Here is a 27,974-nt window from a genome sequence, read left to right on the forward strand (position 1 = left end):
ATAAAATGTGCAGTAAAAATATTTGTTTTAGTCTCTACAATTTAGTGATCAGGTTGTGTGGTGCTCCTGTTTTTGTACCAGCGGGTAATCACTGCCCTGGATGTCCATCTTCCATTCATCAAGTGTGTATCTGATAATATTACATGTTCACAGCTTGGTGCTCACATACAACTAAACAGAAGGTGGAATGAAAATGTAGCTGGCTTCAACCAGACACTGACACCAGATCCAAGCTGGTGTTTAGTTTCAGGAGTCACGTTTCAGTGCCACCATTCCCTGGCAATATAGAATAGGCTGAGACAGATACCTCCTATGTGACCTACTAAAAGCCAAAAACGTACATAAATATATTTTTTTGAAAAATTTGTATCACTTTTGTTTTAAAGTTAGAGGTTTACATAGGCTAAGATTACTATGTTTGTACATGAGCTGGAAGACCACTCGGGGAAGAAGAAGCCATTACTCTAAAAGCAACATAGAGAGCCAGATCATACAACTTTGGTCAGATGAACCAAAAATTGCAGTGTTTGGCTATAACAACTACTGTTGAGCTTGGAAGAAAAAGGGTGAAGCATGCAAGCACCAGAACACCATAACAACTAATCCCAATCTACTTTTAGATATAAAATATTACATGAAAATAAGCCAATAGTTAGACGTCTATCAGCTAAAACAAAATAAACCCTTTATTGTCATTGCACATTTTTCGCTAAAGGAAATGTAAAACCAGTTACTACACAGTACCTAAAACATAAAACACTCAGAAACAGAGACATTTTTACACACTAAAAGGTAGCTTCATCTGTTCTTCTTGACAGCATCCTAAATCTGTTATTGTGAATTGGAATACGTCATTTGAGGGGTTTTGCAGCATTCACACAAAGAAACAGTCCAGTTTTAGATGAAAAAAAAAAAAAAGATTTTAGAGCCTTAAAAGGAGTAAAACACATTGAAAATTTTGAAAACTGCAGTAACACATAAAATCAATGCAACTTCTTCTCCCTCTCTCTCTCTGGACATGACACGACTACTTTACATAGCACCAGAGCTTGTCTCGTTGTTAGTCTCACAAAACCCATATTCTGCATTCTGCTTTTTAATTGGGATTCTCAGGAGACCTTGTCCAAAGTGTTCACAAAACGCCCAAGTTCTATCAAGAAGCCTATAAGCTTAAATCCAGTAACCAATTACTCCACTCCGCCTCAGCAGAGCCGCCGCTGTACGGATTAAAATTCAGTTTTACAAATGCAGCAAAGCCTGTTGTGATTACCCTCATATTAACTTGTTGCACAAATGGAAGTTGATTGTTTACCCTAACAACATTTGAGAGCCAAGGAAATTTAACTTAATCACTTGTAAAGGTAACAGTGTAACATTTCCAAAGCCGTAAAAAAGCATATTCTTCCCTTAAATATTCATTTATTGTTTTGGCTATTTTGACACTCAAAATATAAAAATCAACCACTTTGTAATATTAGACAAAGATAATTTAAGTAAATACAAAAAGTACTTTTACAAAGATGATTTTATTTAATTTATACATATTTTAACCAACCAAAATCCTAACTATACTTCTAGCCTAAGATTTGTTGTACCTCTTGAATTCTTGTCCTTTTTTGTTTGGCAAATCAATTTGAATGATAGTAAAGAAACAACATAAAAATTGCAACATAAAACAAAAGACAATAAAGGACCTATAACTTTCCATGCAATGAACCCATACACTCTATAAATCAGCATTTTGTTATAAATGTGTGTAAATAACTTTCATACCCTAATTATTTCACTGTTAGGAACCCCGCAGGCAGCAACCCAGCTGACAATCCGTTCTTGTCTTGCCAGTGGACTGCAGGCCTCCTAAAAGCAGTCAGGCAGACGTTTCTGATGTTTCCTTCATGCCAGTGAAGGAATGAATGCCCAGCCTGTGAACTTGGACTTGAAAGCTCACTGCTGGAAAATGTTCCTTAATATTCATTTTAATTTCATGTTTTGAAAAATAAAGAAAGAAGAAAAGCTACCTCCAATACCACAGAGGTACGGAGAAAGCGTAGGTGTTAGTATGAATATGTGTCTTTTGCTTCAACCAAATATTTGAAATATTTTTTCCCAAGCCAATCAAACCCATGACAGCAGCGTTATTCAAGCTGCAAGCACCAATGTTCTCATTTTTATTTTTAAAGCTATTCAGTTACATGACACAAGCTGGAAGCTAAGTGCCCTTGAGCTATTCAGAACTGTTCACGAGGAAAATCTATCTATCTATCTATCTATCTATCTATCTATCTATCTATCTATCTATCTATCTATCTATCTATCTATCTATCTATCTATCTATCTATCTATCTATCTATCTATCTATCTATCTATCTATCTATCTATCTATCTATCTATCTATCTATCTATCTATCTATCTATCTATCTATCTATCTATCTATCTATCTATCTATCTATGCAGAATGAAACATTGCAGCCACGCTTTCAGCAGAAGCCCTGCTGCTCTGTCTCTCTGATGAAGAGAGCAAGAGCAAAGCTCTGCCCTGCAATTTTTTCAGTTTCTAGGAATAATACATAGGCGCTGCATTTTTCTACACCTCTGCATACAACTCCACTGGAATCCACCAGAGACACAACTCAGGCTCTGGTTTGACTGACAGCTGTGGCTCGTTTCTCAGCAGTCACCCAGCTCGGTCTCAGCAAAATGAACGTATTTGAAAACAGTTGGTATATAAGGAGGAAGGTTGAGAGATTGGATTAGACGATGCTGGAAATGACTGTATAAGTAGAGTTTATTGGCTGTATCCGCCTCTTTTCCTCATCTGCTCTGAAACTATTGTACTTCAGCACGATTTTTTTTTTCTACATTCATCATGACAGCGTTTGACTTCACAGATGTAGAAGCGTTCTTGGACAGCCACCCGGATCTGTTTGAGGAGTATCTGGTTCGGAGAGCCAAATGCGATCAGGTGAGCAGGTGGCTAAAGAAGCACCAGTCGTCCAAAGTGGCTACATCCGAGGAGAAGCGCGCCGCCGCCACGGACCCGCTGTGGCCGAGCAGCGCCGAAGGGCTCCGGCGCAGGTCGTCTCACATGGAGCTGCGGCGCAACTTTGCGCGCTCCAAAGCCACCACGGCGCACCGCACCTACGACGAGCACGTGAGCCTGAGCGAGCACGACTCCCAGTCGAGCATGAGGCGCCGTGCGCTCCTCCGCAAAGCCAGCTCCCTGCCTCCGACCACCGCGCACATCCTGAGCGCCCTGCTGGAGTCCAGAGTCAACGTGCCCCAGTACGCGTCCAGCGCCATCGACTACAAATACAGACTCAAAGAAACCAACGAGAGGGAGTTCTTCCTGGAACTGGTCAAGGACATCTCCAACGAACTGGACCTGACGAACCTGAGCTATAAAATCCTGATCAACGTGTGCATCCTGGTGGATGCCGACAGGTGCTCGCTTTTCCTCGTGGAGGGACCCGCTCACAAGAGGACGCTGGTGTCCAAGTTCTTTGATGTGCACTCAGGCACCACGGTCAGACCCTCATCCAGCACGCTGAACTCTAATGAAGTCCAGGTGCCATGGGGGAAAGGCATAATTGGATATGTGGCAGAGCATGGGGAGACCGTCAACATCTCGAATGCATACGAGGTAAAGGACAGCAGTTCATTCAGAAGTTTGGGGGGTAATTATTGTATATAAATTTGCCATTGTAGCATGGCTATTTAAAGGACAAATAAATGCACCCTCAGCCATGTTTTAACACAGTAAATCTTGGAAAAGTATTCCAGGTTCGTGCATGTTTAGAATTTCTCATAAGAAACCAGAAGTGAAGACAAAGATCCAAAAAGGTGGTTGTGTGATTTTTGTTTTAAAATGCAAAATATTAACTAAAAGCATTTTTCTTTTTGTAGAGTAGAAATAGTATTTTTTCAGCTTTAAAGTAATAAAAATATAAAACTGTGGGCAAAGAGAATCAAAATTTTGACATCCTCCACACCAGATTGCAAAGATGCCGTTACATCACCTTGCATAAATGGTATGGCTGAATGTTTTCGACATGGTGCTCACACTAACTGAATAAAAAAAAAGTCATCAAACCTAAAATTTTATTTGTTAAAATGTGTTAATTTTATATTTTCTTGCTCATCTATATATATATTTTTTAAGTCATAACCCTGTGCAAACTAGTTCAGCACGTAATTGTGAGGTAGAAGGAAAATGATATATGTTTTACTGATTTTTGTTTAATTAATACAAATCTGAAAAGTGTGGCATGCATTTGCAGGTATTTCGCAAAAAAGAATGAACACAAATGTAAGTCTCCAGATGGGCAGATCTGATAGAGACATACTCCAAAAAGCTTGCAGTTGTAATAGCAACTACAAGTATTGACTCAGGTTTTGGCTGAATACAAATGCCTATCATACTTTTCAGATTATTATTTGTTAAAACAATGAAATGTATCATTTTTTCCTTTTCATTATACTTTGTGTTATATTAGCACATACAATCCCACTAAAATAGAATAAGATGTATGGTTAATTAGGTCAAAGGGCATTAATACTTTTGTGAGGTGTTGTACATCTAATACTAAATGAAACTTCACACCCCTTTGGATCAGTTACTTTCTAATTTTTGCTAACAAATCCCCATTAAAGTTTTCATGGAGAAAAGGTTAACCAGTTTTGTCAACCTCTCACTGGCCAGATCTTGCATTGTACGCAGCATCATTATCTCATTGCCCTGGGCTGCCAGACCTGCTGAGGCAACATGATGATGTGGATCCCCCTGCAGAGTATTCCTGCATTCATATACATACACCCCCAGCAAAGGGTGTTGTTAATTTCAATGTGAAAACATTTTCTTCTTGCTGAGCTGCAAATATAAACGACCAAGAATCACAACTTCAAGTTGTGTAAGAGACCAAAGTGTGTAAAACTTAAACTACGGCTATGGGGTCAACTCTGCTTTCATTGTGGCATGTTTGTTTTAATTTTGGGCTTTATGACATCTTATAAATGTGTAACATTTGCTTGCATGACCCCAATTCCAGGACCACCGCTTCAGTGATGAGATAGACAAGTTAACGGGCTACAAGACTCAGACCATCCTCTGCATGGCCATCTGCAACAGTGTTGGAGAAGTCATTGGTGTTGTACAAGCTATTAACAAGAATCCAATGGGCACCCCTTTTACAGAGGATGATGAGAAGGTGAAGCTCTATTGTGCTGGGGGAAAAAGGCAGAGGCAATTCAGCATTTGTAATATCTATTTGGTGGTTTGTGCTATATGTGCATTTTAAAGCGAGTGAATAAGCATCTGAGGTGTTTATACTCTTAATGGCTGCAGAACGTAGCAAATTGTTCCGTTTAAAGCAAAACACCTGAAAGAATAAGAGAAAAGGTCAACCTTTTACTCAAGCATAAAGCGTTAAATGTGTCTGGCAGTGTACTATACACACACATTTAGGAAATATGGCTTCTTTTTATGTATTCAGGATTGTTCCTAGCAATTAACTTAAAATTGGTTTGTACACTGTGAATGCATTATATCTTCATTTGTGGTTTTACAGCTTACAAATGTTTTTTTTATCTTTTGTCCTCCAAGTTTGCTTCTTAGCAACTATTACGGTTTAGCTATTAATTTGTTTTTAAAGTTTCTGCGTTATTTCAGCTGAAGCTGTCAGTTTTACTTGGAAAAAATACCACATAAAGAGATGCTGAAATATTTGAAGGTCAGCCACATTTGCTGAAAACCAACTGTCCCTAACAACAGTCGTGTGTCCACTAGGTGGCAAAATACAGTTTCTACAAGCAAATTTATAAACTTTAGCTTCAAATAAACCAGTTTTTTGTCATTTGAGCCTTAATAATAAAGCGTTTTTGATTGTGAATATTAGACATTACCAAAATAAATTGCTGTATTGTAAAGGAGTTGCTTCCTTTACAGTACAGCAATTTATTTTGGGGCAACTTTGGGTTACCAAAAGTGGGGAAATAATCTTGATCTGCTAGCATATAAAGACATTGTGGGGCTAAAGACTAAATCAATACTTAATTAACAGGGACTTTATTTGTGCTGAGATAAAGCCGACTGTTCTGGCTTTCTACTGATATCACCCACACTCTTTGTGCTTCTCTCAACTAGTTTTATGCCCTTTTAATTATCACACAAATGAGGTCTTTCACTACATTCATTGCTCCTTTTCTCAGGTGTTGCAGATGTATCTGCCATTCTGTGGAATATCAATTTCTAATGCAAAGCTCTTTTCGGAGTCTCGCAAGGAATATGAACGGAGCAGGGTGAGAAGTTTTAAAGAGATAATTTTTTTGAGCATGCTCGATCTTTTTATGGGTGATAAGGAGCTGCATGGGGTTGTTGTTGCCACAGGCGTTGTTGGAGGTAGTCAATGACCTGTTTGAGGAGCAGACCGACCTGGAGAAGATTGTCAGGAAGATCATGCAAAGAGCTTTGACGCTTCTGCAGTGTGAACGTTGCTCTGTGCTTCTCCTAGAGGACATCGACTCGCCTGTGAGACTCATATTTTGCAGATTCTACTGATTTCGCTTATCTCTCCTGGATTCTTTCCTTTTGATATTTATTTAAACTTCTAAAGTAAGCTATGTAAAATGCTTCCTAACTTTGTTTCCAATCAGATGTGCACAGACTGTACTGATACATATTTTCTCTGTAGGTGGTCAAGTTCTCCAAGACGTTTGAGCTGATGTCTCCTTTGTGCAACATGGACAGAGACAGCAGGTGAAAGGGCAAGAATGCACATCAGAACAGTTAAAGTTAAAGAGTCTTACAAAAGTGTTCATACTCCTTGAATTTTTCCAAGTTATGTCACATTGCAACCACAAAATTCTATGTATTTTATTGGGACTTTGCGTAACAGATCAACACAAAGCAGTAGAGTATATTTGCTTCAGCTCCTTTTACTCTCATACCCCTAAACAAAATCCAGTGCTACCAAGACACCTAATTATTTAATAGAGCCCACCTGTGTGTAATTTTTATTTCATTATAAGTCCAGTTGCCTGTAACGGCCTCAGAGGTTTGTATGAGAATATTAGTGACCAAGCAGCAACATGAAGACCATAGCCCTTCACTGAAAGTCCCGGAGTTTAAGTACCCAGGAATTTTTTTACTCGGGAACCCCAGGTAATTTGTGTGCTTTCTTTTTGCACTACTGCGAAGGGCTGCTGAAAATGTATTTAAATCAGTCTAATGATGTGTGTGGAAGTTCTGAAGAAAACTGCACTACATCTCTAGTCCAGCAGGTGGCGGTAATAAGAATTTATTTTGCGGCAATTTTGGCTTACACCTATTCCATGTTGCCAACTTAGAATTCAGTTGAATGTCTTTATCAGCAAAAATGCTGAAAAGAGCCTGGACCTCATCGTCTGTCCACCTATTGCATGTCTGCTCCTTGGGTACATTATTGATAACAAAAAGTAAGTCAGATCACTGAAAGAAATGGTCATCCAGTCATTGTTGCTCAGCACTTAGGCAAGGCTGTGTGTGAATGGTTGCCTGTCCTGTGTGTCTTTGTGCTGCCCTGTGACGGACTGGTGACCTGTCCAGGGTGTACTCATAGAGATTTATTCTTAGAGATTTATTCATAGAGAGCATTTATGAAAGTAGCAGCCATGAGGCCCAGGGTATCTCTGGAGAAGCTGCTAAGATCCACCAGTCAGGTGGAAGAATCTGTCAACAGGACAACTCTTACTTGTACACTCAACAATATGTGGCAAAGAAGCCATTGTTGAAATTCCTGTTTGCAGTTTGCCACAAGACATATAGAGGACACAGCAAACATGCAGAAGAAGGTAAACCATGTCAATGTGTAGAATGACCTAGTCAAAGTTCAGACCTAAATAAAGCAGAGAATCTGTGGGAAGACATGCAGCTGTATTTGCAATGAAAGTACCGGCTCTGGCTACCAAGGCCTATCACAGTTTGAAGATTTTTATTTCTAATACATTTTAAAAATCATTCTACTTTGTGTTTGTCAGTCACATAAAACCACGGTTAACTACACAGAAGCTTGAGATTCTGAAAATGCAAAATGTGAAACAGTTGAAGGAGTATGTAACACGCCCATTTTTTGTATAATTTTGTCCCCTTAATTGGCCAAATCAGCATGGAGAAGTTATCCTGCTCTGACTGGCTGATCAACAACAGCATTGCTGAGCTGGTGGCTTCCACAGGACTGCCTGTTAACATCAGCGACGTTTGTCAGGATCCACGCTTCGACGCTGAGGTTCGGACAAAATTGTGAATGTTTTCACACCTGTTGTGGGAGACCTCTGTCTAAAACACTGAAAAACAAAAAATAATCAAGGTGAAAATGATACTGAAACTGATTGTTTTTTCTGTATTTGAAGGCAGATCAGGCCTCAGGCTTTCACATCAGATCTGTGTTATGCGTCCCGATCTGGAATAGAACTCACCAGATAATCGGTAGGTTGAACCAGACTTTTTATCTGTTTGAAAAACATTGTTTTTTGGCTATACTGAAGGATCTATGTGTATTTTGCTAAGGGGTTGCACAAATTCTGAACCGCCTGGACAGGAAGACATTTGACGATGCAGATCAGAGACTGTTTGAGGTCACTTTACGCACTACTACACAATAAATCTTTGGTTTGTATGTTAATGATCATGCTTGATGTTTTAATTTGGACTTACTTTGGATTTTATTAGGCATTTGTGATATTCTGTGGACTTGGAATCAACAATACTATGATGTACAATCAGGTTAAGAAGACATGGGCCAAGCAGTCTGTAGCTCTGGATGTAAGTAAATTCAGTGATCCAGTTATTGTTTTTTTCACTCACCACAACACCACTACAAATACAACAACATGAACTATTATTTGCCATCTTACAGTTTCTTTTGTTTTTGCTTTACTGTCACACTGAAATATTTCAGATCATCAAACTGATGTTATGATAAGACAAAGATAACCTGAGTAAATAAAAAAATGCAGCTTTAAAATAATGATTTAATTTATTAAAGAAAAATGTTATCCAAATCAACCTGGCTGAAAATGTGTCCCCTTTTGCAGGAACAACTGCTATCGAGTGTTTGTGAAAATCTCTGTGTGACGTATTTGGCCCATTCTTCTTTCCACATTTGTTTTAATTGAGCCCCATGAGCCCAATGTGATGGGAACTTTGTTTAAGGTCATGTCTCAGCATTCCAGTTCTGAGGTGGACTTGCTGGTCTGCTTCAGATCATTGTCCTACTGCATAGCCCAAGTAAGCTTGAGCTTAAGGTCACAAACTGATTTCAGACTTTCAGCTTCAAGATGTTTTGGTATGCAGTGGAATTCATGGTTCCATCAAGTATGGCAATTTGTTCAGGTCCTGAAGCAGCAAAGCACCCCTTGGACCATCACACTACCACCACCAAGCTTGATTCTCTGTATGGTCTCCTTTTTCTAAATTGCTTTGTTAGTGGTAAGCCAAATGTTACAGAGCAAACAGCTACATAGTTCCCCTTTTGTCTCATCAGTGCAAGTCTTGGGGATCATCAATATTTTTTGGGTAGCAAATCTCATTTGCAATTCTTGTTGTTTTAGTTCAGCAGTGGTTTTCATCTTGAAGCTCTTCCATGGCTGCTATGCTTGTCCAGTTTAACTCCTGTTCTTTAATTGCGAACACTGGCCTTAGGTGAGGCAAGTGAGGCTTGCAGGGTTTTAGAGGTTCTTCATGGTTCCTTTGAACATCCTGGATGGGTTGTCGATGCGCTTTTGGAGTAATTTTGGTAGACTGGCTTCAGCCAGAATAGTGGGATCACCACTCTTCCATGTTTTTTGTTTATGGATAATGGCTCTCACTGTGCTTTACTGGAATCCCACAGCCTTAGAAATAATTTTGTAACAAGTTCCTGACTATTAGAGGCCACTGACTTTATTTTTCAAAAATATTTTTTATTCTCCATTAGGTGAAAACCTTTCCTTTATCTTTTATTTTTTCACGAATGATGTTCATTATCTTACTATCTATAATAGAAATACTATGGATTAATACAAACACTCTTATTAAATTGCTTAACTTTTAAAATTAAAATACTTTTACTTTAGAAGGCATGCAAACCCTATGGTCCCACTGATCAACACTGACTGTCACAGAGGCTAATAACATTCATTAGCGTCTCCCAACGTGTTCTGCTCCACTGCTCAGTATCTAACCTGAGCGCTCAGATTATCCTCAGGAAAACATGGTTCTGCTTCTCCTCAATGAATATTTCAGCTGATTTCAATAATTCACAATAAATACGTCAGCCTGTCTGCTCAACTTGTATCAAAGACAACACACTACTTTATTCGCCTCTCTTATTCACTCCGGTCGCTTTAATCACCGGGTGGAGGTTTTTGAACAGTAGTTCACCACAAATGTGACAAAAATGGAGGTGCACTCATCTGATCCTGATTATGTAGGAAGATACAGGGGTTGGACAATGAAACTGAAACACCTGGTTTTAGACCACAATAATTTATTAGTATGGTGTAGGGACTCCATTTGCAGCCAATACAGCGTCAAAGGGAATGACATATACAAGTCCTGCACAGTGGTCAGAGGGATTTTAAGCCATTCTTCTTGCAGGATAGTGGCCAGGTCACTACGTGATACTGGTGGAGGAAAACGTTTCCTGACTCGCTCCTCCAAAACATCTCAAAGTGGCTCAATAATATTTAGATCTGGTGACTATGCAGGCCATGGGAGATGTTCAACTTCACTTTCATGTTCATCAAACCAATCTTTAACCAGTCCTGCTGTGTGTGTCGATGCATTGTCATCCTGATACACGGCACCACCTTCAGGATACAATGTTTGAACCATTGGATGCACATGGTCCTCAAGAATGGTTCGGTAGTCCTTGGCAGTGATGCGCCCATCTAGAACAAGTATTGGGCCAAGGGAATGCCATGATATGGCAGCCCAAACCATCACTGATCCACCCCCATTCTTCACTCTGGGCATGCAACAGTCTGGGTGGTACGCTTCTTTGGGGCTTCTCCACACCGTAACTCTCCCAGATGTGGGGAAAACAGTAAAGGTGGACTCATCAGAGAACAATACATGTTTCACATTGTCCACAGCCCAAGATTTGCGCTCCTTGCACCATTGAAACCGATGTTTGGCATTGGCGTGAGTGACCAAAGGTTTGGCTATAGCAGCCCGGCCGTGTATATTGACCCTGTGGAGCTCCCGACGGACAGTTCTGGTGGAAACAGGAGAGTTGAGGTGCATATTTAATTCTGTCGTGATTTGGGCAGCCGTGGTTTTATGTTTTTTGGATACAATCCGGGTTAGCACCTGAACATGCCTTTCAGACAGCTTCCTCTTGCGTCCACAGTTAATCCTGTTGGATGTGGTTCGTCCTTCTTGGTGGTATGCTGACATTACCCTGGATACCGTGGCTCTTGATACATCACAAAGACTTGCTATCTTGGTCACAGATGTGCCAGCAAGACGTGCACCAACAATTTGTCCTCTTTTAAACTCTGGTATGTCACCCATAATGTTGTCTGCATTTCAATATTTTGAGCAAAACTGTGCTCTTACCTTGCTAATTGAACCTTCACACTCTGCTCTTACTGGTGCAATGTGCAATCAATGAAGACTGGCTACCAGGCTGGTCCAATTTAGCCATGAAAGCTCCTACACTAAAATGACTGGTGTTTCAGTTTCATTGTCCAACCCCTGTAAGTAGTACAAGGGAAAGATTAGTGGAAAATGATGTTTACTATACGCTGTAGTGGTGAACAGTGGGCCGTATTGGGATTTGAATCAGTCTTGTGTATTTTCCATGTCTGTCTTTTCAGATGTTGTCTTATCATGCCACCTGCTCCAAAGTAGAAGTCGACAGACTTAAGGTAATCCTTCAACTAAATCCTTTCATTTATGAATGCAGTTTACAGCATAAAATCTGCCAGTCAATGAGGGTTAATAGAGTGGTTGAAAAGTTGTGACTATTGCTCTCTTGAAACATTTGACTGACAGCTCTGTCCTCTCCCCCTGAAGGCTGCAAAGATCCCCCTGAGCATTGAGCTGGGCATTGATGAGTTCCACTTTAACGATTTTTCCTTGGATAATGATGCAATGATCACTGCGTCACTCAGGATGTTTCTGGAACTCGGCGTGGTCCAAAAGTTTAAAATTGACTATGAAGTGAGAGCATGACCTGGAAGAAGTTTATTTTTTCTTATAGTGTATATACTAGAGAGTATGACATGTGCATCTGTCTCTTTTGTAGGTTTTGTGCCGTTGGCTTCTTACAGTCAGGAAGAACTATCGAACTGTGGCATATCACAATTGGAGACATGCTTTCAATGTATCACAGTGCATGTTTGTCATGATCACAGTAAGTTTTGGAACAAGCCTCCAAATGTGTTTTGAAAAGGAGTTCAATTAACATTGGAAGAGCTTTTTCACGATTTTAGAAAACTTTAATGTGCCGTTTCCGCATATAGCACATTTTTACCGTATGAAGAAGCAAAATCTCTCCTCTTCTTTACCTCTCCTCATTGAAGCATGTAGATAAATACATGAATATTTTAAAATGAACTGAATTTGTTAAGCTTGAATCTCATAAATCACCTTTATGCAGACAGCCACTTTCCAGGATGTGCTGTCAGATGCAGAGATTCTGGCCCTGATGGTCGGCTGCTTGTGCCATGATTTGGACCACAGAGGCACAAACAATGCATTTCAAGCCAAGTGAGTTAAATAAACATGTGTTGCAGTTTTTCTCAATCGCTAAGATACATTTCTCGAAAGCTGCTCTTCTTTTCTAAAAACTGAACACAAACCCCAATTTTCAAGCTACTTTCCCAAAACCTCACTCTTCTTGCAAAACCAAACCTTCATCTCAAAACAGTTCAATCTGTGCTCAAAACTGAACTATGTTGTCAAATCCCCCAGTCAATTAAAATGTAAAAACACTACTGAGCAGTCTCTAAACACTACATAGAAAAACAGAAAATACAATGCTCAGGACATGAAGCTGTAGAAATGTAGCAAGTCTATTTAGCACTTTTACATAGTAAAAAACATACAAACAAAAAACTGAAGTCCTGTGCAGAAATCCACTTGTATACAGTAAGATTACGCAAAAATAAAGTACAAAAACATACAAATGAGAAGTGCATTACTCAGCCACAGCCTTATTTCTCCATACTGGGTCAGGCCATAGGACTTCATTCACATCAAAAAACCCTGGCACACCATATCCAGGCTTGGCATGCCTCCACAGGGTAGTTCCATGGCTTGCCTTCACCGTGGTGTAAGGTTGCCGTTCATCTACCTTCCGCCACTGTGAGGAGAAGAATTCTTCAGTGGGGTTCAGGAAAGGGGGGTAAAACCTTGGTTCATATTGAACTACTCTCTAACCTGGAGGGCTCTGTGAAAACTCACTTTGTCCCAAACAACAACATAGATTGGATGTTCACCCTGCTGCCCTAACAGAGCATCTCGCATGCGATTGAGGAAAATGAGGAGCTGGTGAGCATTGTAGGGCCCCAGGTTGGCATAATGTTGGACAGCCCCATGATTGCTGATGGCAGCACACAATGTGAAATTGCCACCATGCTGCCCAGGGACACCAACAATGGCCTGTTGGCTAATCACGCTACAGCCTCTCCTTCTCCCTTTGGTGAGATTAAACCTAGCTTCATCCATGTAGTTGTATTCATGGGGTCTTTCCATTGCATCCAGTTTAAACAGTCTCGGTAGAAATAGATATACTTTTATAAGTGATACAGAAAAAGTGATTTAGGCCATTACAGTGAATCACTACTTACAGTAATCAACATTGAATTTGTCTGGACATATCCCAAATGGTACGTACTGGAATGTTTGTTCTTTGACTCTGTCTGAGTTTCGATCAAAGGGCCCTTTATACAGCTGTTCATGCGCAGTCTGTTGCACTTGCAATCAATGGTAGAGAGGCTGACACTGTTACCTTCAAAATGTACATGCTCCTCAGCGATCTTCTACTGAATTCACACACTTTAATGGTGTTGTGTTCACGGACCATATCGACAATTAGGGTCTCTTGGTGTAGGAAGAACATTCCTGTCCTCCGACCCCATTTGGCAGTCTTTCAACTCTAATAGAAAACATGCAGTTAGAAAAATATACATGGAATCGTGGGCCTACAAACAGTTATACTAACCCTCCATTACAATACTACAGTACATTGGCACAGTGATGTACTGAAACACATTTATTAAAATATACTGTGGTACAGTATATAGTATAGTCATACAGTAATCACTGTCAACATTTACATACTATAATGTCAAAAAAGGTAATTACCTCTTCTCTAAATCTTTGGATTATGGTGGACACAGTGAATCTACTGATGTTTGGTGTTTGTCCGGTCTTCTTCATGCTCATACCATGGACTAGAACATGGTTCATCACAGTAGCTCTGATTTAATCAAATATTACTGTTCTTTGTCTTCACTGACATGCTCACACACAAACTCCTCCTCACAGATTTCTATCCATTGTAGTGCCTCCTAAACCAGTGCTCTCTGAACTGGCTTATATATGTTCCCTCACATCATTGCCAACAAGTGTGATCAATTTTGAGTTGTTGTGTTCAACCGGTGAAACCTGCGCTCAACTGTTTGACTTTTGCCACCTTTGCCACCATTATGCAACACACATGCATCACAATGAAAATGTGTTTTAAGTTGTCTCTAAACAGGTGAAGAGTGCTTATGGTTTTGCCAAAAAAGTGACTGATTCAATAAGTGGGTTCAGGCAACTGAGCATTTGGTTCAGACAATAAGGTTTAGTATTTTGGCAATTGAGAAAAACTGTATTATGAATGGGTTCCTTATTGGTAACTGAACACCTGATCTGTTTTTCCTCCAGGACTGGTTCTGCTCTGGCCCTACTCTATGGGACGTCAGCAACCCTGGAGCATCACCACTTCAACCATGCCGTCATGATCCTGCAGAGCGAGGTCAGGCGTAATTGTGATTTCTTAAAGAATGACATGTCACTTGAATTAGCTGGCATGACATAAATGCCTTTTAACTATATAGATATTGACTGTTATTTAATGTGATTTATTCTTTGTTTAACCAGGGAGTATAATTTTAACTAGAAGAGGTTTTTGAAGATACATGAAATATAAAGCAGAACATGAACTTAAGGAAAACAATCATTTTAACGAGGATTACTTTTCTTTCTGTTGTGGTGTAGGCCTAAAGAAGTTTCTTAAAAGTTTACCGGAGATTACCTGTAAACATGTTTTTAGATTAGTTCCAGTTTTTAGATTAGATCCCTCACATAATTCACATTAAGCAGCTTCAACAGTAAATCCCAAACAGGCTGTCCCTCTTTTACTGTACAGAATTTTCTTCAACCATTTCATACAAAGAGACTTAATGAGTGCAACATTTCAACAAAACATAAAACCCTACCATACAGAGTTAAATAAGGCTGCTCTTTGATCTCCACAGAGCTGTGACACGAAGGCTGACTGCACAATAGCTTCCTGAGCAGAAAGGACAATCATCCTTTCACTGCAGATGCCGTGCTGTGTTTTTCCCTTGTAAAGTATTGAACAGGAAAATTGAATATACAATTTTGAGTCGGAGCTTTCTTATTCAGTTATGCATACCGCAGTCTACCTGCCTGTACTGTGTATTGTATAAAGATTTGGGTTCAGGCTGTAAAAGAGAAAAATTAAAATAAAGCAAATGAAAGCACATTCAAATTTTCGGTTTGGAAGAGGAAACCTGTTTATTTTAGACTGGAATGAATTGTATCAGCAGAATTATGGGACCACAATTTGAGAGATAAGCAGAATCTGATATAATGGAAACATATCCTGTAGCCTGTAATTTATAAAGTAAGGTTTTATTATGATTGACAAGAATATGACTAAAAGTTTTTAATTCTTTTCATAGAAATTTCAGGCCATAGCCAAAAAGAAGAGCCCTTTATATAGCGATTTGCAAAACTAATCACGTGTCTTGAAAGAGCCTCGTTGCTACATTACTTCCACACACTTCAATGCATTTAGTGGTATTTTATGTTATAGGCCAACACAAAGTAGTGCAGAACTGTGCTCATTTTGCTGATTTCAGGATTAAAACTAAACTAAACCTTAACAAAAGCTGATACAGAAAGACTAAAACTACAATAAACATGGTTGTAGTACCAGACATTTTCATTAAATCTCACTGATGGAAGAAAATGCAAGACAGATTGTGATGAATTGTCTGTTACTTTGGTCTTTTTGAAGGTTGTGGTTGTAGAAAGAAGAAATGTGGAAAACTTCAAGGAGCATGAATACTGATCACAAGATTTTAGCTAAAACTGTAACCTTGGTGCTCACAGTAGATATTGAAATAACCACATCACCAGTTTTGTGTGGGGAATTAGATTTTCTTGCACCTGAATTTGTACATGCTTTAGGCCAAAGCAAAGCTTTGTAAAAACTCGCTCTGCTCCTCAAACTAAAAGGATATTTCAGATTCTGCAAGGTAGAACAGTGTGGACTTTCTGCTGGACAGATGCAGTGACAGTTACCAGTTTGATCGTGAGATGTATTATTCCCATAATATGCCTTGCCACACAAAAACAACAAAATATAATACCATTATAAGAAATCTTTGTCTCTTAGGTTGAATAAATTTGTTTAACAAGAAAATATATCCAAATCGAATCAAGTGAAACAACAAAAATTCCACATATCCTAAAGAAAATCAACTTTATTCTCTGAATTTGTCTCTGGCCATTTATTAAAAATGCATAGAGACAACTGAGTGTGCCGAAACCCCCTGTAGTTTCTCCTAAGGAACAGTGCTGTACACAAACTGCTGACGGGCAACACCAGTAACCACTGTGCTTTGTCTCAGGGGTGGATCTGTGTGATCACTAGCAGTGTTCTGCATTGATTTATTTTAACCGAGGACAGAGAAAGCCCATATGCATTGCTAATTAAACTGCTAATGGGGGCTTCATTTGACAGTGAGCGATGACTTTACCAATGTTCCAAATTTAAGGGGGAATATTTTTTGCCAGTTTTACAAATCCACCCCTGCTTACAATTGCAGGTTTTCTTTTGCAGGGACACAATATCTTTGCCAACCTCAGCTCTAAAGAGTACTGCAACATGATGCAACTGTTGAAGCAGGCAATTCTCTCCACAGACCTTACTTTGCATTTTGAGTAAGTGGTTTTCTCAGGGTTGAATTTTTTACAGCTAAACTTAGTTACTTTTTTACAGAATGCATGTGTTTTGAAATTTTAACATCATTCTTTTGTGATACAAAGCCCACAATGCTTAAATACTACGTGTACTTTTGTATGTCCAAAGATTTTGCACATGCTTGACTGTATCTTTTATTTAAAAAGACGCAGAACCAAGTTCTTTGAGCATGTTCTGTCGGGAGAATTCAGCTGGGCAGTTGAAGCACACAGAGAAGTTCTCAGGTTTCTATCTGCACTTGTAAAAAAAAAAAAAAATACGCAAACTGTAGAGAACAAAACCAAGACAGAAAACAGCTTTTTATATCTGATCCCTGCTTAATCAACAGGTCTATGCTGATGACTGCATGTGATTTGGGGGCTGTCACTCGTCCTTGGGAGGTATCAAAACAGGTTTGAGTCGCCCGTGCATGCTGAGATTTGTTCATTTCTTACTGTGAGCTGGACAATAAATGCAATCGTGTTTCTATAGTATTTAGGAGCTCTCATGAGAGATCTATGCTTTAAGGGTGATGCAAATTTCAGCTGTCAAAACTAGCAAAACTGCACTGATTAGAGCCAATTAAATGAAGAAAAATGTCTGTTTTTTATCAGTTCCCCTAAGTTCTGGGCCAAGCATGTAAGCCTCCTAAAGCTTCTTTATACACTTCAATTATGCTGGGAAGGTGCCGCAGTCCAGTTATTTCCCTAATCCCTTTAGCTCACTAATCTGTTTACTGTTGGTCAGACACAGATAAGTGTTGGATTTATATGCAAATATTAAAGAGTCTTCCACCCTGCTCCTGGTTTATGCCCCCTCATTGACACTGATTTAACCTAACAAAAGATAAAAACAAAAAATTTGTCAAAATCTATCAAGAAACAGTGAATGTAAAGTGAAAAAAACCCTGCAAAAAGAGACAGTTTAAATTTCACAATAAACATTACAGAAACCAAAGGAGAAACAAACTTTTTAAACCTTTTTAAAAACCAGAGGGGACACAAATTTGAATTTATTCTGGATGTTCACTAATTCACACAAGGTCAAATGCAACCTGCTTACATAATTCTAGGTATTTCAGTACTTTTCTTGGCAAGATAATGAAGAAGTGAATAATTTGGAGCCAGTGCTCCTTATTTTTAATTCCATTCTTCTTGTGTAATGAATGTGTACCAAAGAGGCCGAAACAGACCCTTACCATGATGCCACCACCAACATGCTTGACATTTGGTACAATATTCTTAGCTTTGAAAGCTTCACCTTGATTCCTCCAAACATAAATCTTGCCATTTTGCTCCAAAACGTTGCTCCTCATCTCATCTGACCATTAAAGCTTTCTTTAAAAGACATTTGTCTTGTCCAGGTGAAAAGCTTCAAATTTTAGCAGCAGGGACTCCTTCCTGAATCAGCACCTGCTTAGTTTGTGTTCATGTAAATATTACAAACATGTAGCTGCAGTTTCCAGTTTATGATAGGATTAAGTTTCTGTTTTGTTCCTTTATTGTTCCTAGACAAACTGCGGATTTCTTTTTATCTGAAGGGCAGTTTTGGTCAGATGATTGAACCAACTGGGTATTTCAACAAGATTATTTTAAACACACATCAAAACTGTTGTTCAAATGAATAAAGCAGGCCACCATTGACCCTTGAAAAAGCCCAAACATAAACACTGTTAAAATGTATGAACTATGCATAAAAAACTGGTCCGTACCAGGAAACCTAACGAGTTTAATTTATCTCCACTAATTCTGTCAAGAGTGATCCCATATCCAAACAGAGTTATGCCTGAAGCTTATTGCTGCCAACACCCCATCAAATACTAATGATGGTGTTTGTAATATATTTGAGTCGGTCTGTACAGTTTTCACCCTGTTGTGGGTCGCAAAAAATCCAAAGTAATTAAAACACACTCAAGCAGTTCTTGTTTTGAAAATTATAATCATTGGGTGTTTCCACTGTATTTCTACTGTGGAAAAAGATGGCTCATGTTAACTTCGGGCCAGAACTACACTTATAATGAAGAAATGTAAAATAGTTATTCATCTTAAACTTATTATTTCATAAACATAATAAGTTTAGGAAACACTATAAAGCTTTCTGTTTTGAAAAAAAGATACATTTGAAGAATTGAAAAGATAAAGCTAAACAGGAAAATGCAAAAGCAAAACAAACAAAACAACACGATTCAATCCAGATCAGATACAGCTTTTTATAACAGGATTAGAAATCCAAAATCTGCCTAAATATGTTTTGGGGTATATAAGCATTTTCTGAGCATTTCTGTAAAAAACTGTAGTTTTAAAAATCTAGGGTCTTCCAAGTTGTTGAAATTTCTATTCAATGTTTTAGGAAATATTTTGTTTGCAGAAATATGCTTTAGCTCAGACATCTGTCAGGCTCTTGTTTTGGTTTTTGTCTTTTGCAACTCGAGTGGCCCCCTATCAGAGTAATACAGCAACACATAATCTGCATCAGATAATTTACTTTTTAAACACAGCCTTCAGCCAGGTTAAATCTTCAGATGTTGCTTCGTGTATGAGTAAAATAATGATTGTTTCCATTGGTGGCTGCAGGTTGCGGAGTTGGTAACAAGTGAGTTCTTTGAACAAGGTGACAGGGAGCGATCTGAGCTGAAGCTAACCCCAGCAGTAAGTGTGAAATATTTCAAAGTCTTTTCTGTCACTCTGATGTTCTGAGTTTAACATATTCTGGAGAAAATGGTTCTGATGAAAGTTCTGGTTGAGTTGTTGCTTCCCTGCAGGCCATCTTTGACCGTAATCGGAAAGATGAACTACCTGCCTTACAGCTTGAATGGATTGATGGGATCTGTAAGCCACTTTATCAAGTAGGTCACCACAAATAAAGATACACATTGAGAGTGCCTTATTATTTTTACAAGATATTTCATTGGGATCATATATGATAGACCAACACAAAGTAAACTGTGAAGTGGAATGATGGGAATACATGGTTTTTTGCCACTTCTCCTTAAAGACCAGATTTGTGAAGTGCATGACTAATATTTATTAGGTCAATGGATTCTTCCACCTGAGTTGTGGGTTTCTGCAGCTCCCCCAGAGCTACTGTATGCCTCTTGACTGCTTCATGGTTTACGCTCTCCTTGCAATTCAACAGTGCTATGTGAGATTTACCAAGATTTATTATTGATTTATAGCCCAACCCTGCTTTAAACATCTCTACAACTTCCTCTCTGACCTGTCCACTGTGTTCCTTGGTCTTAATAATTCTGGACTTTTTACTGATGTTCTCTAACAAAACTCTGAGGCCTTCACGAAACAGCTGGATTTAAACTAAAACTTAATTATACACAGATGGACTAAATTTAAAAATTTAATGTTTCATAAAGCCAATTGGTTGCACTGAATTTTATGTTACAATATTAGAGTAAAGGGGGTGAATAGAAATGCATGCCACACTTTTCAGATTTTCTTTTGTAATATATATTCAGAACCATGAATCCCTTTCCTTCAACTTCACATTTCTATTCTACTTTATTTTGCTCTACATCATAAAATTATAAAAGTTTTTTGTTGTCATTTGAAAAGTCTGAAAAAGTCAAAGGAATGTATATTTGATAAAGACAATGAACACTTCATTTAAAAAAATGAAATGCATGAATAAAAACATATTTAGCAAACCTGTATGCAACCTGTACTGTTTGATGTCCCTCTCAGGCGCTGCTGAAGCTCAACAGGAAGTTAACGCCCATGGTGGACGAGATAGATGGCAATCGAAAGAAGTGGCAGGAACTCTGTCTGTCCTATCAGCAGACAAGAAGAGCCTCAGTGTCCAGTCAGAGTAATGATCCGGGTCAGAACACCAAGTCCAGTGACGATGCACAAACCAGTGAGCTGCCGAAGAAAGCAGAGAAAACTGTGCAGGTTAAAAATACAGAGTTTGGGTCAAAATCTGATTGCAGAGAGGTTTTGAGGTGCAGAGCAAACAAAGAGGCCTGTAATGACAAAGCCGCATCAGATGAGAATAAAACATTATCTGGAAGGAAATAATGCAGGGAGGTTTAAAAATAGGTTGATATAATAAATGACTTGATATTCCCTGTCATTTTAGCAAGCACCCCCCTAAACTAATAGGGTGAAATGAAATGCAGATTTCATCACCTAAGCCTGCTGCAGCATCACTGTGTTAAACTCAGGAACAATGGGACTAACCACAGTTGGTCATAAATCTATTTAAAGGGCAGTCTTCATACATATGAAGGGATGTCATCACTGAGATAAGAAGACTGCTGAAACCATAGAGGGACACTAATTACTGTAAGGTTTTGTAGGACCTCCCCCCAGATCAAAATCCCTTAGGAAAGCCTTTTAGAAACATCAAGGAATCACTACAGCAAAATGCACATTAGTCTGAACCCCTGGTAAAAAGGGCTGAAAAGCATCTTTTACTGCAGCAGCATTCATTAACACAGGTTACTTTTAGAAAAATCCACGTTGAGTACATTTGTTGTGAGAAAAATCCCATGTTTAAAAATGATTTGCAAAATATTTACAACTGGTTGTAAAAATTTACAACCAGTTGGCATGTAGATGACAATCTAGTGGTTATTGGGACTTGCCACTCTTTCCTGCAGTATCACATTCTTCCTCAATGTGTGTGATGGCACAACAAACATGGATGCTCATCCAGACTTCTCAGTTTGCTTTGTGTCTCGACTTTGGCTATGCCATTTCAAGACATGAACATGCTTTGGTCTAAACCATTCCACTTCTTTACAGTTTTTTTTTACACTAAAATGAGCTCAAATGAAAGGTTGGATTTTTCTCAGTTTCTCAGTGAGCGATTACGCTGCCTGTCTTGAATGTAGACTGGAGCATGATTCTGCTCCTGAATGTCATAGCTAGGCTATACCATTTAACTTTAGTTAAGAAATCTTTGCCTGCACAATCGTATCTTCTGTGTTGTTCTTTGACAGCCAGCTTGTTCCCAGAGGTGCATGTTATAGTTCTTACCTTTTTGCACACATTGTGTTTAGGTTATTGAATCAAGCCAGACAGTTTCGCATCAACTTCAAATTTCCTAAACAATCCAGACAGGAAAATTCAAATTCTGATACCTATTTTAAGATTGTATAAATTATTTACAAAATTTTTTGCAGCAAATGATATTTTCTGTGCATTCAGTTCAATTGTTGAACTATTTCTATTTTCTTCGTGTTTCAGTTAACAAATTGTTACAAGTAGGTTGATGTGAAAAACGATCAGTTTCAAGTGCATAATCAGCCAGATGAGGTTCTGCCTCACTCTGAGACCTACTTTCAGATGATTTCTGTGATGTTTAGATAAAATAAGTTTACTGTTTTAGTTTAATGTGCAGTATATCTTGTTCTTTGTTTGCAAATGCATGTTGGTTATGTTGTTACTGCATGTTTGATGTTGACACTGGTCATCCTGATGCCTTTTTATTGCCATAAGAGATTTGCTTTGCATGCAAGTGTACTGGAAAAACTCTGTTCTGATATATTATATTGTTGCGGCTGTGTTGTTGTTGATGATGAAAACAGCCTAAAACATTTATTTACAACTGGAGGCTTTACCCAAATTACAAACCGGTAAGTTTTCATACACCGGACTCTATAATAATAACAACCCCTTTTAAAATAGATTACTAAAAAGGACAAGAATGTTATTCATGTTAAAGAAAAGAAAGAAAGAAGGTTTAAATCTGTTGCCTGAGTGACTGAAATTCCTCTGATATTGAAGCGTATGCATTGTTGTCACATAAAGGTAAAACAAAAAAAAACCCTATATGTAATGATTGTTGGAAATAGTTTTTAATTTCATCAAAGAAAAAAACTGTTGAGTAGAGTTTACATACAAAACGGGGAAAATTATGCTGATACACACAATAACATGAAATGCATGACGTGACACTGTCGTGTAAATTTCAAATTTAAAAGCTGGCATGGTGCCTTAATGTGGAGTACAAAGGGGCTGGCTAAAGAAATATTTTTATAATAATGCATTTTAAATGACATTGTTAAGTTATTTCCTTTAATTCTAAAGTAAATACTTTTTTTTTGCAAGTGTTGAGTTTATTGGGTAATTGAGTGGGCCTAATTTAATAATAATAGTCATTTAAAAATTAACGAGACTGCAGGCCTTGAGGGTTGTGTTTATGGGACTTGACCAGATTAATTGTCATGTTTGCAAACCAATGGAGCAACATTCATAACAGGAGGCTAATTTACCCTGAATCTGAGTCATGACTGTTGCCATTTTTTCTAGTGTTTGCAATGTATCTTCCACAGAAAACCTTCCTGGTAGTTTGGTTTAACCAGGTTTTAGTTTACTGTTTGTACTGTGGTTAAATGGACTGCTGATGACTGAGCTGATGCATCACTGAATTACTGTAAAGTAAATGCTTATTTTCTTAATGTTTCTTGTTATACTCTTTATTTGCATTTTTATCACTGAGTAATATGAGTTTAATATCCCTTCAGCTGTTTTTATCAAAGGCAACTGGGAAAATACTAAACTAGGTTGTGCTAACTCGGGTTTATCAACTTCGACATGATTTAAATTTCCAATCTGTCATGCAGTATATTAACATATTGTGTCTTCCGTTTTTTGTTGCCCAAATTATCCAAAATGGACATAAAATCAAAATCCAAAAACCACAAGACGGAAGCATTACTAATCCTCTATAGTTGACATTGGATTTGGATTTTGTTTTATCTACAAAGCAAATAATATTGAAGAAAACTTCAGGAAATCTTGTGGCAGGATGTGTAATATACTCAACCATCTCCTAAACATTTTTGGCTCTTTAAAGGATTGGTTTGTCGCATCACAACAATAATAGTCAGAGATTTGGTTTTTTTTGGGGACTGGCGGCTGTCCAGGTGTCTGCCTCTGGTCCAATGACTGCAGGAGATAGGAACTAGCCCCTGAACAATGCTTTTTTTTTTTTTTTGCCTCTTAACAGGTTTTCTTCCAGGATTGCCTTTGTATTTAGCTCTATCCATCTTATAAACTCCAACCAGCTGAAAAAAATGATTCCTTCATTATGATGCTGCCCCTACCATGTTTCACTGTGGGGATGGTGTGTTCAGACTTATCTGCATCGTTAGTTTTTTGCACATACTGTTCTGTAAGTAAACCAAAAACAGAACACACAAGTGGACTCTATTCACTGATTAGGTTATTTCCAAACAATACTAACTACGGTAAATGGTATTTAGGGGTATCAGAGTGAACAAGACTGAAGACATATCCATCCCACAATTGATTTGTAAACATTTTGGTTATCATGTATCTTTTTCCTTCTGCATCATAAAATAAAAGTATACTAAAATATACTGAAGTTTGTGGTTGTAATGTGACAAAATATACAAAATTTCAATGGGTGTGAATACTTTGGGAAGGCACTGTACCATATATATCAGGTCCTGTTTGCATTTCAGAGGCTTGGTGTCTCTATAGTTGCATCATTGGCTTTGAACTGAATGCAGAGCAGGAAATCGAGTTTTAAACCCCGTCTTTTAAAGAGCACGCACAAAAAGGTTAATTAGCACTTTGGAAAACATCTCATTAAGAGAAGAACTGAAAAGTCATGCTCTCGGTACGTTCATCAATGAAGCATCACAGCATCCACACAGAGAGCATATTGTGATGAGAACTTTTACATATTCATTCAGTCTTTTTTCCAACCCGTTCTTCATCTGTGGATACTGTTTGATGTTGGTTTTAATAAGACGGAGAGGTGAGACAACAGCAGCAGAAATGTGCAAAAATCAGTGTAGCTCAGTGTGCATGCCGCTGCCAGCTCCCAAGCTCCAGCCAGAGCCGGGCCTTAATCTATAATTTAACACGGATTGAGTTTATTTTCCTCAGGGTCGATGATCAGGGGGAGAGTCAGATGGAGAGAGGGGGTTTCTGATACAGAGCCTTTCTCTGCCACAGTCTTTGATCTGTCTCTCTCTCTCCATTCCTCTCCTCTATTATTTTTCAGTTTTATCTCCCTCTCTCATACACACAGAGAGCCTGACTTTCAGTCCCATTCTCTCTGAGATACTGTACTTTATGTACAAATTGTAAACATACAAGCCATGGGTGATGAACAAACACCCCGAGGAGACTGGTAACTTCACACAAAAAACATTCATCCACCTACTTTGTTCCTTGAGTCATGTCTCATGAGGTTGATGATAATAATGTTACAAAATGGGGATGAGTTACCATGTGTGAATAAACAATTACAGTAGCGAGATTGCTCTGTGTTGCTTATTTATTAATCTACAAGAAATGTTCCACATCCTTTTAGGAGGGTCCTTAGAAACTGCACTTCCTGAAGTAGACTATAAATATTAACACACACTTTCAAAATTAATGTTCCAGAAATAGTGTAGCCTTGTTTGTCTAATTATTATTTTGTCCATGTTGGTCATTTACTATAATATAAAGAGCGGGAACTCCATTTACTTCTGATTGATAACCCTGCTGTGTGTCTGTCGGTTGGCCCCTGCATATTAAATCAGCACATCAATAAAGTTTCATCTAAAATTACCCACTCAGGATGTTAAGTGCAATTTGGACAAATATAACAATTTAATCACTGTGAAACCTTTTGCGTCAACCTTTTGTTATTTTGTCTTGTATCTTTGTTACTGTGCTACTCACAGAACGTGCTTTGACAAAGTCTCCAAAACATGATGCTTTTTAGATGCAGAACATGTGGGAGAACATGTGGCTAAAGTAAATGTAACATTTTCACCATCCATGGTTTTCTTCCAAAGAAAATAAACAATTTTAAATGGTGCAATAATCTGTTTGCATAAACTAATATTTTGTTGGAGCATCTTTCGCTTCAATTTTTCCAAATTTAGTTTTCTAAAATGACAGCTGCCATGAATTAAAGTTAATCTGGTTAACCAGCAATAAAGTTAAGTTAGAATGATTTCCTGGCATGCCTCTTTAAAGGAAGAGAGTAAATATGGGACAATAAATGCAATACAAAAACTTGATGTTCCTCCAAAACGGATGAGAAGACAGAAACTGGTAAGAGAAAGGCTGACAGTAACAATAAAAGATCAGCAAGTTCTAGTTGTGTTCTACATGTGAAAATATTTTTCTGCATTCTCCACACGTCAAAGGTGTAGGGTTGCTTGATAGTCACTTTTTCTTCCAAAAAATTATACCAATCTGGCTAAAATCTCATGAAACCTCAAGTTACTATCTAATGAAACCAGCCTGAAACTTTTAGGACACAGTTCCAAAATGTATACCACGTTGTTAAATGTTTACTCTTCTGCCTTCATACACATTACTATTATTATTATCGTTAACATTTCTTAATACAGGTAGTCTAACTGTGCCTCGAGATTTCATCAAGAAGAAAGACCTGTATGGAGATGAGTGACATCCTGTCTTAATCCAGGGGGTTTAATATGATGTCGGCCCATCCTTTGCAGCTTTACCAGGCAGGTCCGCCTACAGTCAAGGTACAAACAGGTCTGTTGTCCACCACAGGAAACTCTTTTCGCTTCACACTAATGCATTTTATATTAGCTTCTTTTGGTGTTGTTATGTTGTTGTTGTTTTTTTGTTGCAGATATGAAAAAAACAAACATTTTGATAACAGTGTTTTATAGAAGTCTTACTGAGTCCATGCAGTCACTTTAGGAAGTGTTTTTATCAATGCAACACAGACTGAGGACCTCAACATTATAGCCAGTGAATATTTTTAGTCCCCCTGCATGTAGACAGCAGAGTCTCTCACTACCTCATGATCTTTGAGTGTTTATGTTTTGATCATTTTCTAGTTTTCTCTGTGTTGATTATTGTTAGTATTATCTAGTTTATTCTGGTGTTCTGTTCTTTATACATTTGTAATTGTTTTCTGTTAGATACTTTCCTAGGTGTCTTTGTGTTTCAGCTCTTCTGCCTCAGCTGCTCCACATATTCTCTGATTGCTCTGCTTTCTCTCCACCTCAGCTGCATTCCATCTGATTAGCTCGGCTGGTTTGCCTGCCATTTCTCTACCTCTGCTTCAGTGTTTAAATACTTACTAGTTCATTTAGTTCCTCACTGGTTCCTGTTGGTGACTTCATGTTCTCTGTTGCTCCGTGTTCTCCATGCTTCCATACTCCTTTTATCACTAAACATACGTTCAGACTGATTCTTGGCTGCTCTGCATAATGTACATAATATAAATATTGCTGTTAATATAATCTCAAAATGAAATTTTCCCATAGCTATGGGCTTTTAAACACCCGATTAGCTGAATTAATCTTGCACAAGTTACCCTATTACTGACCTACAACATATTAATAAATTATGTCTGGCCTCACATTTGTTGAGTCTTTTGAATCTGGTGAGTTTGGTACACATTAAACTGTCTTTTTGTCTGTTATACAGCCTCTACGATACAGCCTGAACGAGATTAAAGAATAGACATAATCATAGTTCAAGTGACAGAGAAATAAAAAAAGAACACCATCACTGGGACCTAGATGTAATCAAAAATGTACAGAAGACATAAAGCACAGATTTCCAGCAGGAAGTGCTGTGAGTTATAACCTTGTGTTTTATTGCAGACATTTATTTTTTTTTATCTCTTAAGTGCTGAAATGTAGCCACAGTCCTCTTAAAAGCAAACCTTTGAACTTTTCCAACTCACCTCTCTTCATTCTCTCTGACTTTGGGTCATCAGATAAGCTGTCCAGAACAGATGCTCATGGTTTATTATCTTGACAGACACATTAGGATGTT

General features: G+C 38.3%; 1 protein-coding gene across 2 annotated transcripts; it reads left to right on the forward strand.

Moving 5' to 3' along the window:
* The first annotated feature begins 750 nt into the window (after window positions 1-750).
* On the forward strand, window positions 751-27,443 carry pde11al (phosphodiesterase 11a, like). Of its 2 annotated transcripts, XM_047358684.1 has the most exons (21): window positions 751-3,641; window positions 5,047-5,205; window positions 6,206-6,295; window positions 6,384-6,524; window positions 6,688-6,752; window positions 8,139-8,259; window positions 8,384-8,459; window positions 8,541-8,608; window positions 8,703-8,795; window positions 11,834-11,884; window positions 12,033-12,179; window positions 12,265-12,372; window positions 12,619-12,728; window positions 14,895-14,985; window positions 17,104-17,204; window positions 17,391-17,468; window positions 17,573-17,636; window positions 19,797-19,871; window positions 19,985-20,068; window positions 20,919-21,054; window positions 26,564-27,443. In XM_047358684.1, exons 1-21 carry the CDS (start codon window positions 2,868-2,870, stop codon window positions 26,620-26,622), a joined length of 2,691 nt encoding a protein of 896 aa, XP_047214640.1. In that variant the 5' UTR covers window positions 751-2,867; the 3' UTR covers window positions 26,623-27,443. The 2 variants fall into 2 exon arrangements, with proteins under 2 accessions (XP_047214640.1, XP_047214631.1); XM_047358675.1 differs by lacking the exon at window positions 26,564-27,443 and having other exon boundaries at window positions 20,919-24,562.
* The last annotated feature ends 531 nt before the right edge of the window (window positions 27,444-27,974 follow it).

This window comes from Girardinichthys multiradiatus, chromosome 3, assembly GCF_021462225.1.
Source record: "Girardinichthys multiradiatus isolate DD_20200921_A chromosome 3, DD_fGirMul_XY1, whole genome shotgun sequence".
Lineage (NCBI taxonomy): Eukaryota > Metazoa > Chordata > Actinopteri > Cyprinodontiformes > Goodeidae > Girardinichthys > Girardinichthys multiradiatus.

Bases quoted from the DNA above. Each gene is read 5' to 3' on its own strand.
- pde11al (XM_047358675.1), top strand. From the start codon at position 2,868: ATGACAGCGTTTGACTTCACAGATGTAGAAGCGTTCTTGGACAGCCAC. The intron at 11,885-12,032 runs GTAATCCTTCAA...CTCCCCCTGAAG, and splicing joins TAGAAGTCGACAGACTTAAG to GCTGCAAAGATCCCCCTGAG. The intron at 19,872-19,984 runs GTAAGTGTGAAA...GCTTCCCTGCAG, and splicing joins AGCTGAAGCTAACCCCAGCA to GCCATCTTTGACCGTAATCG.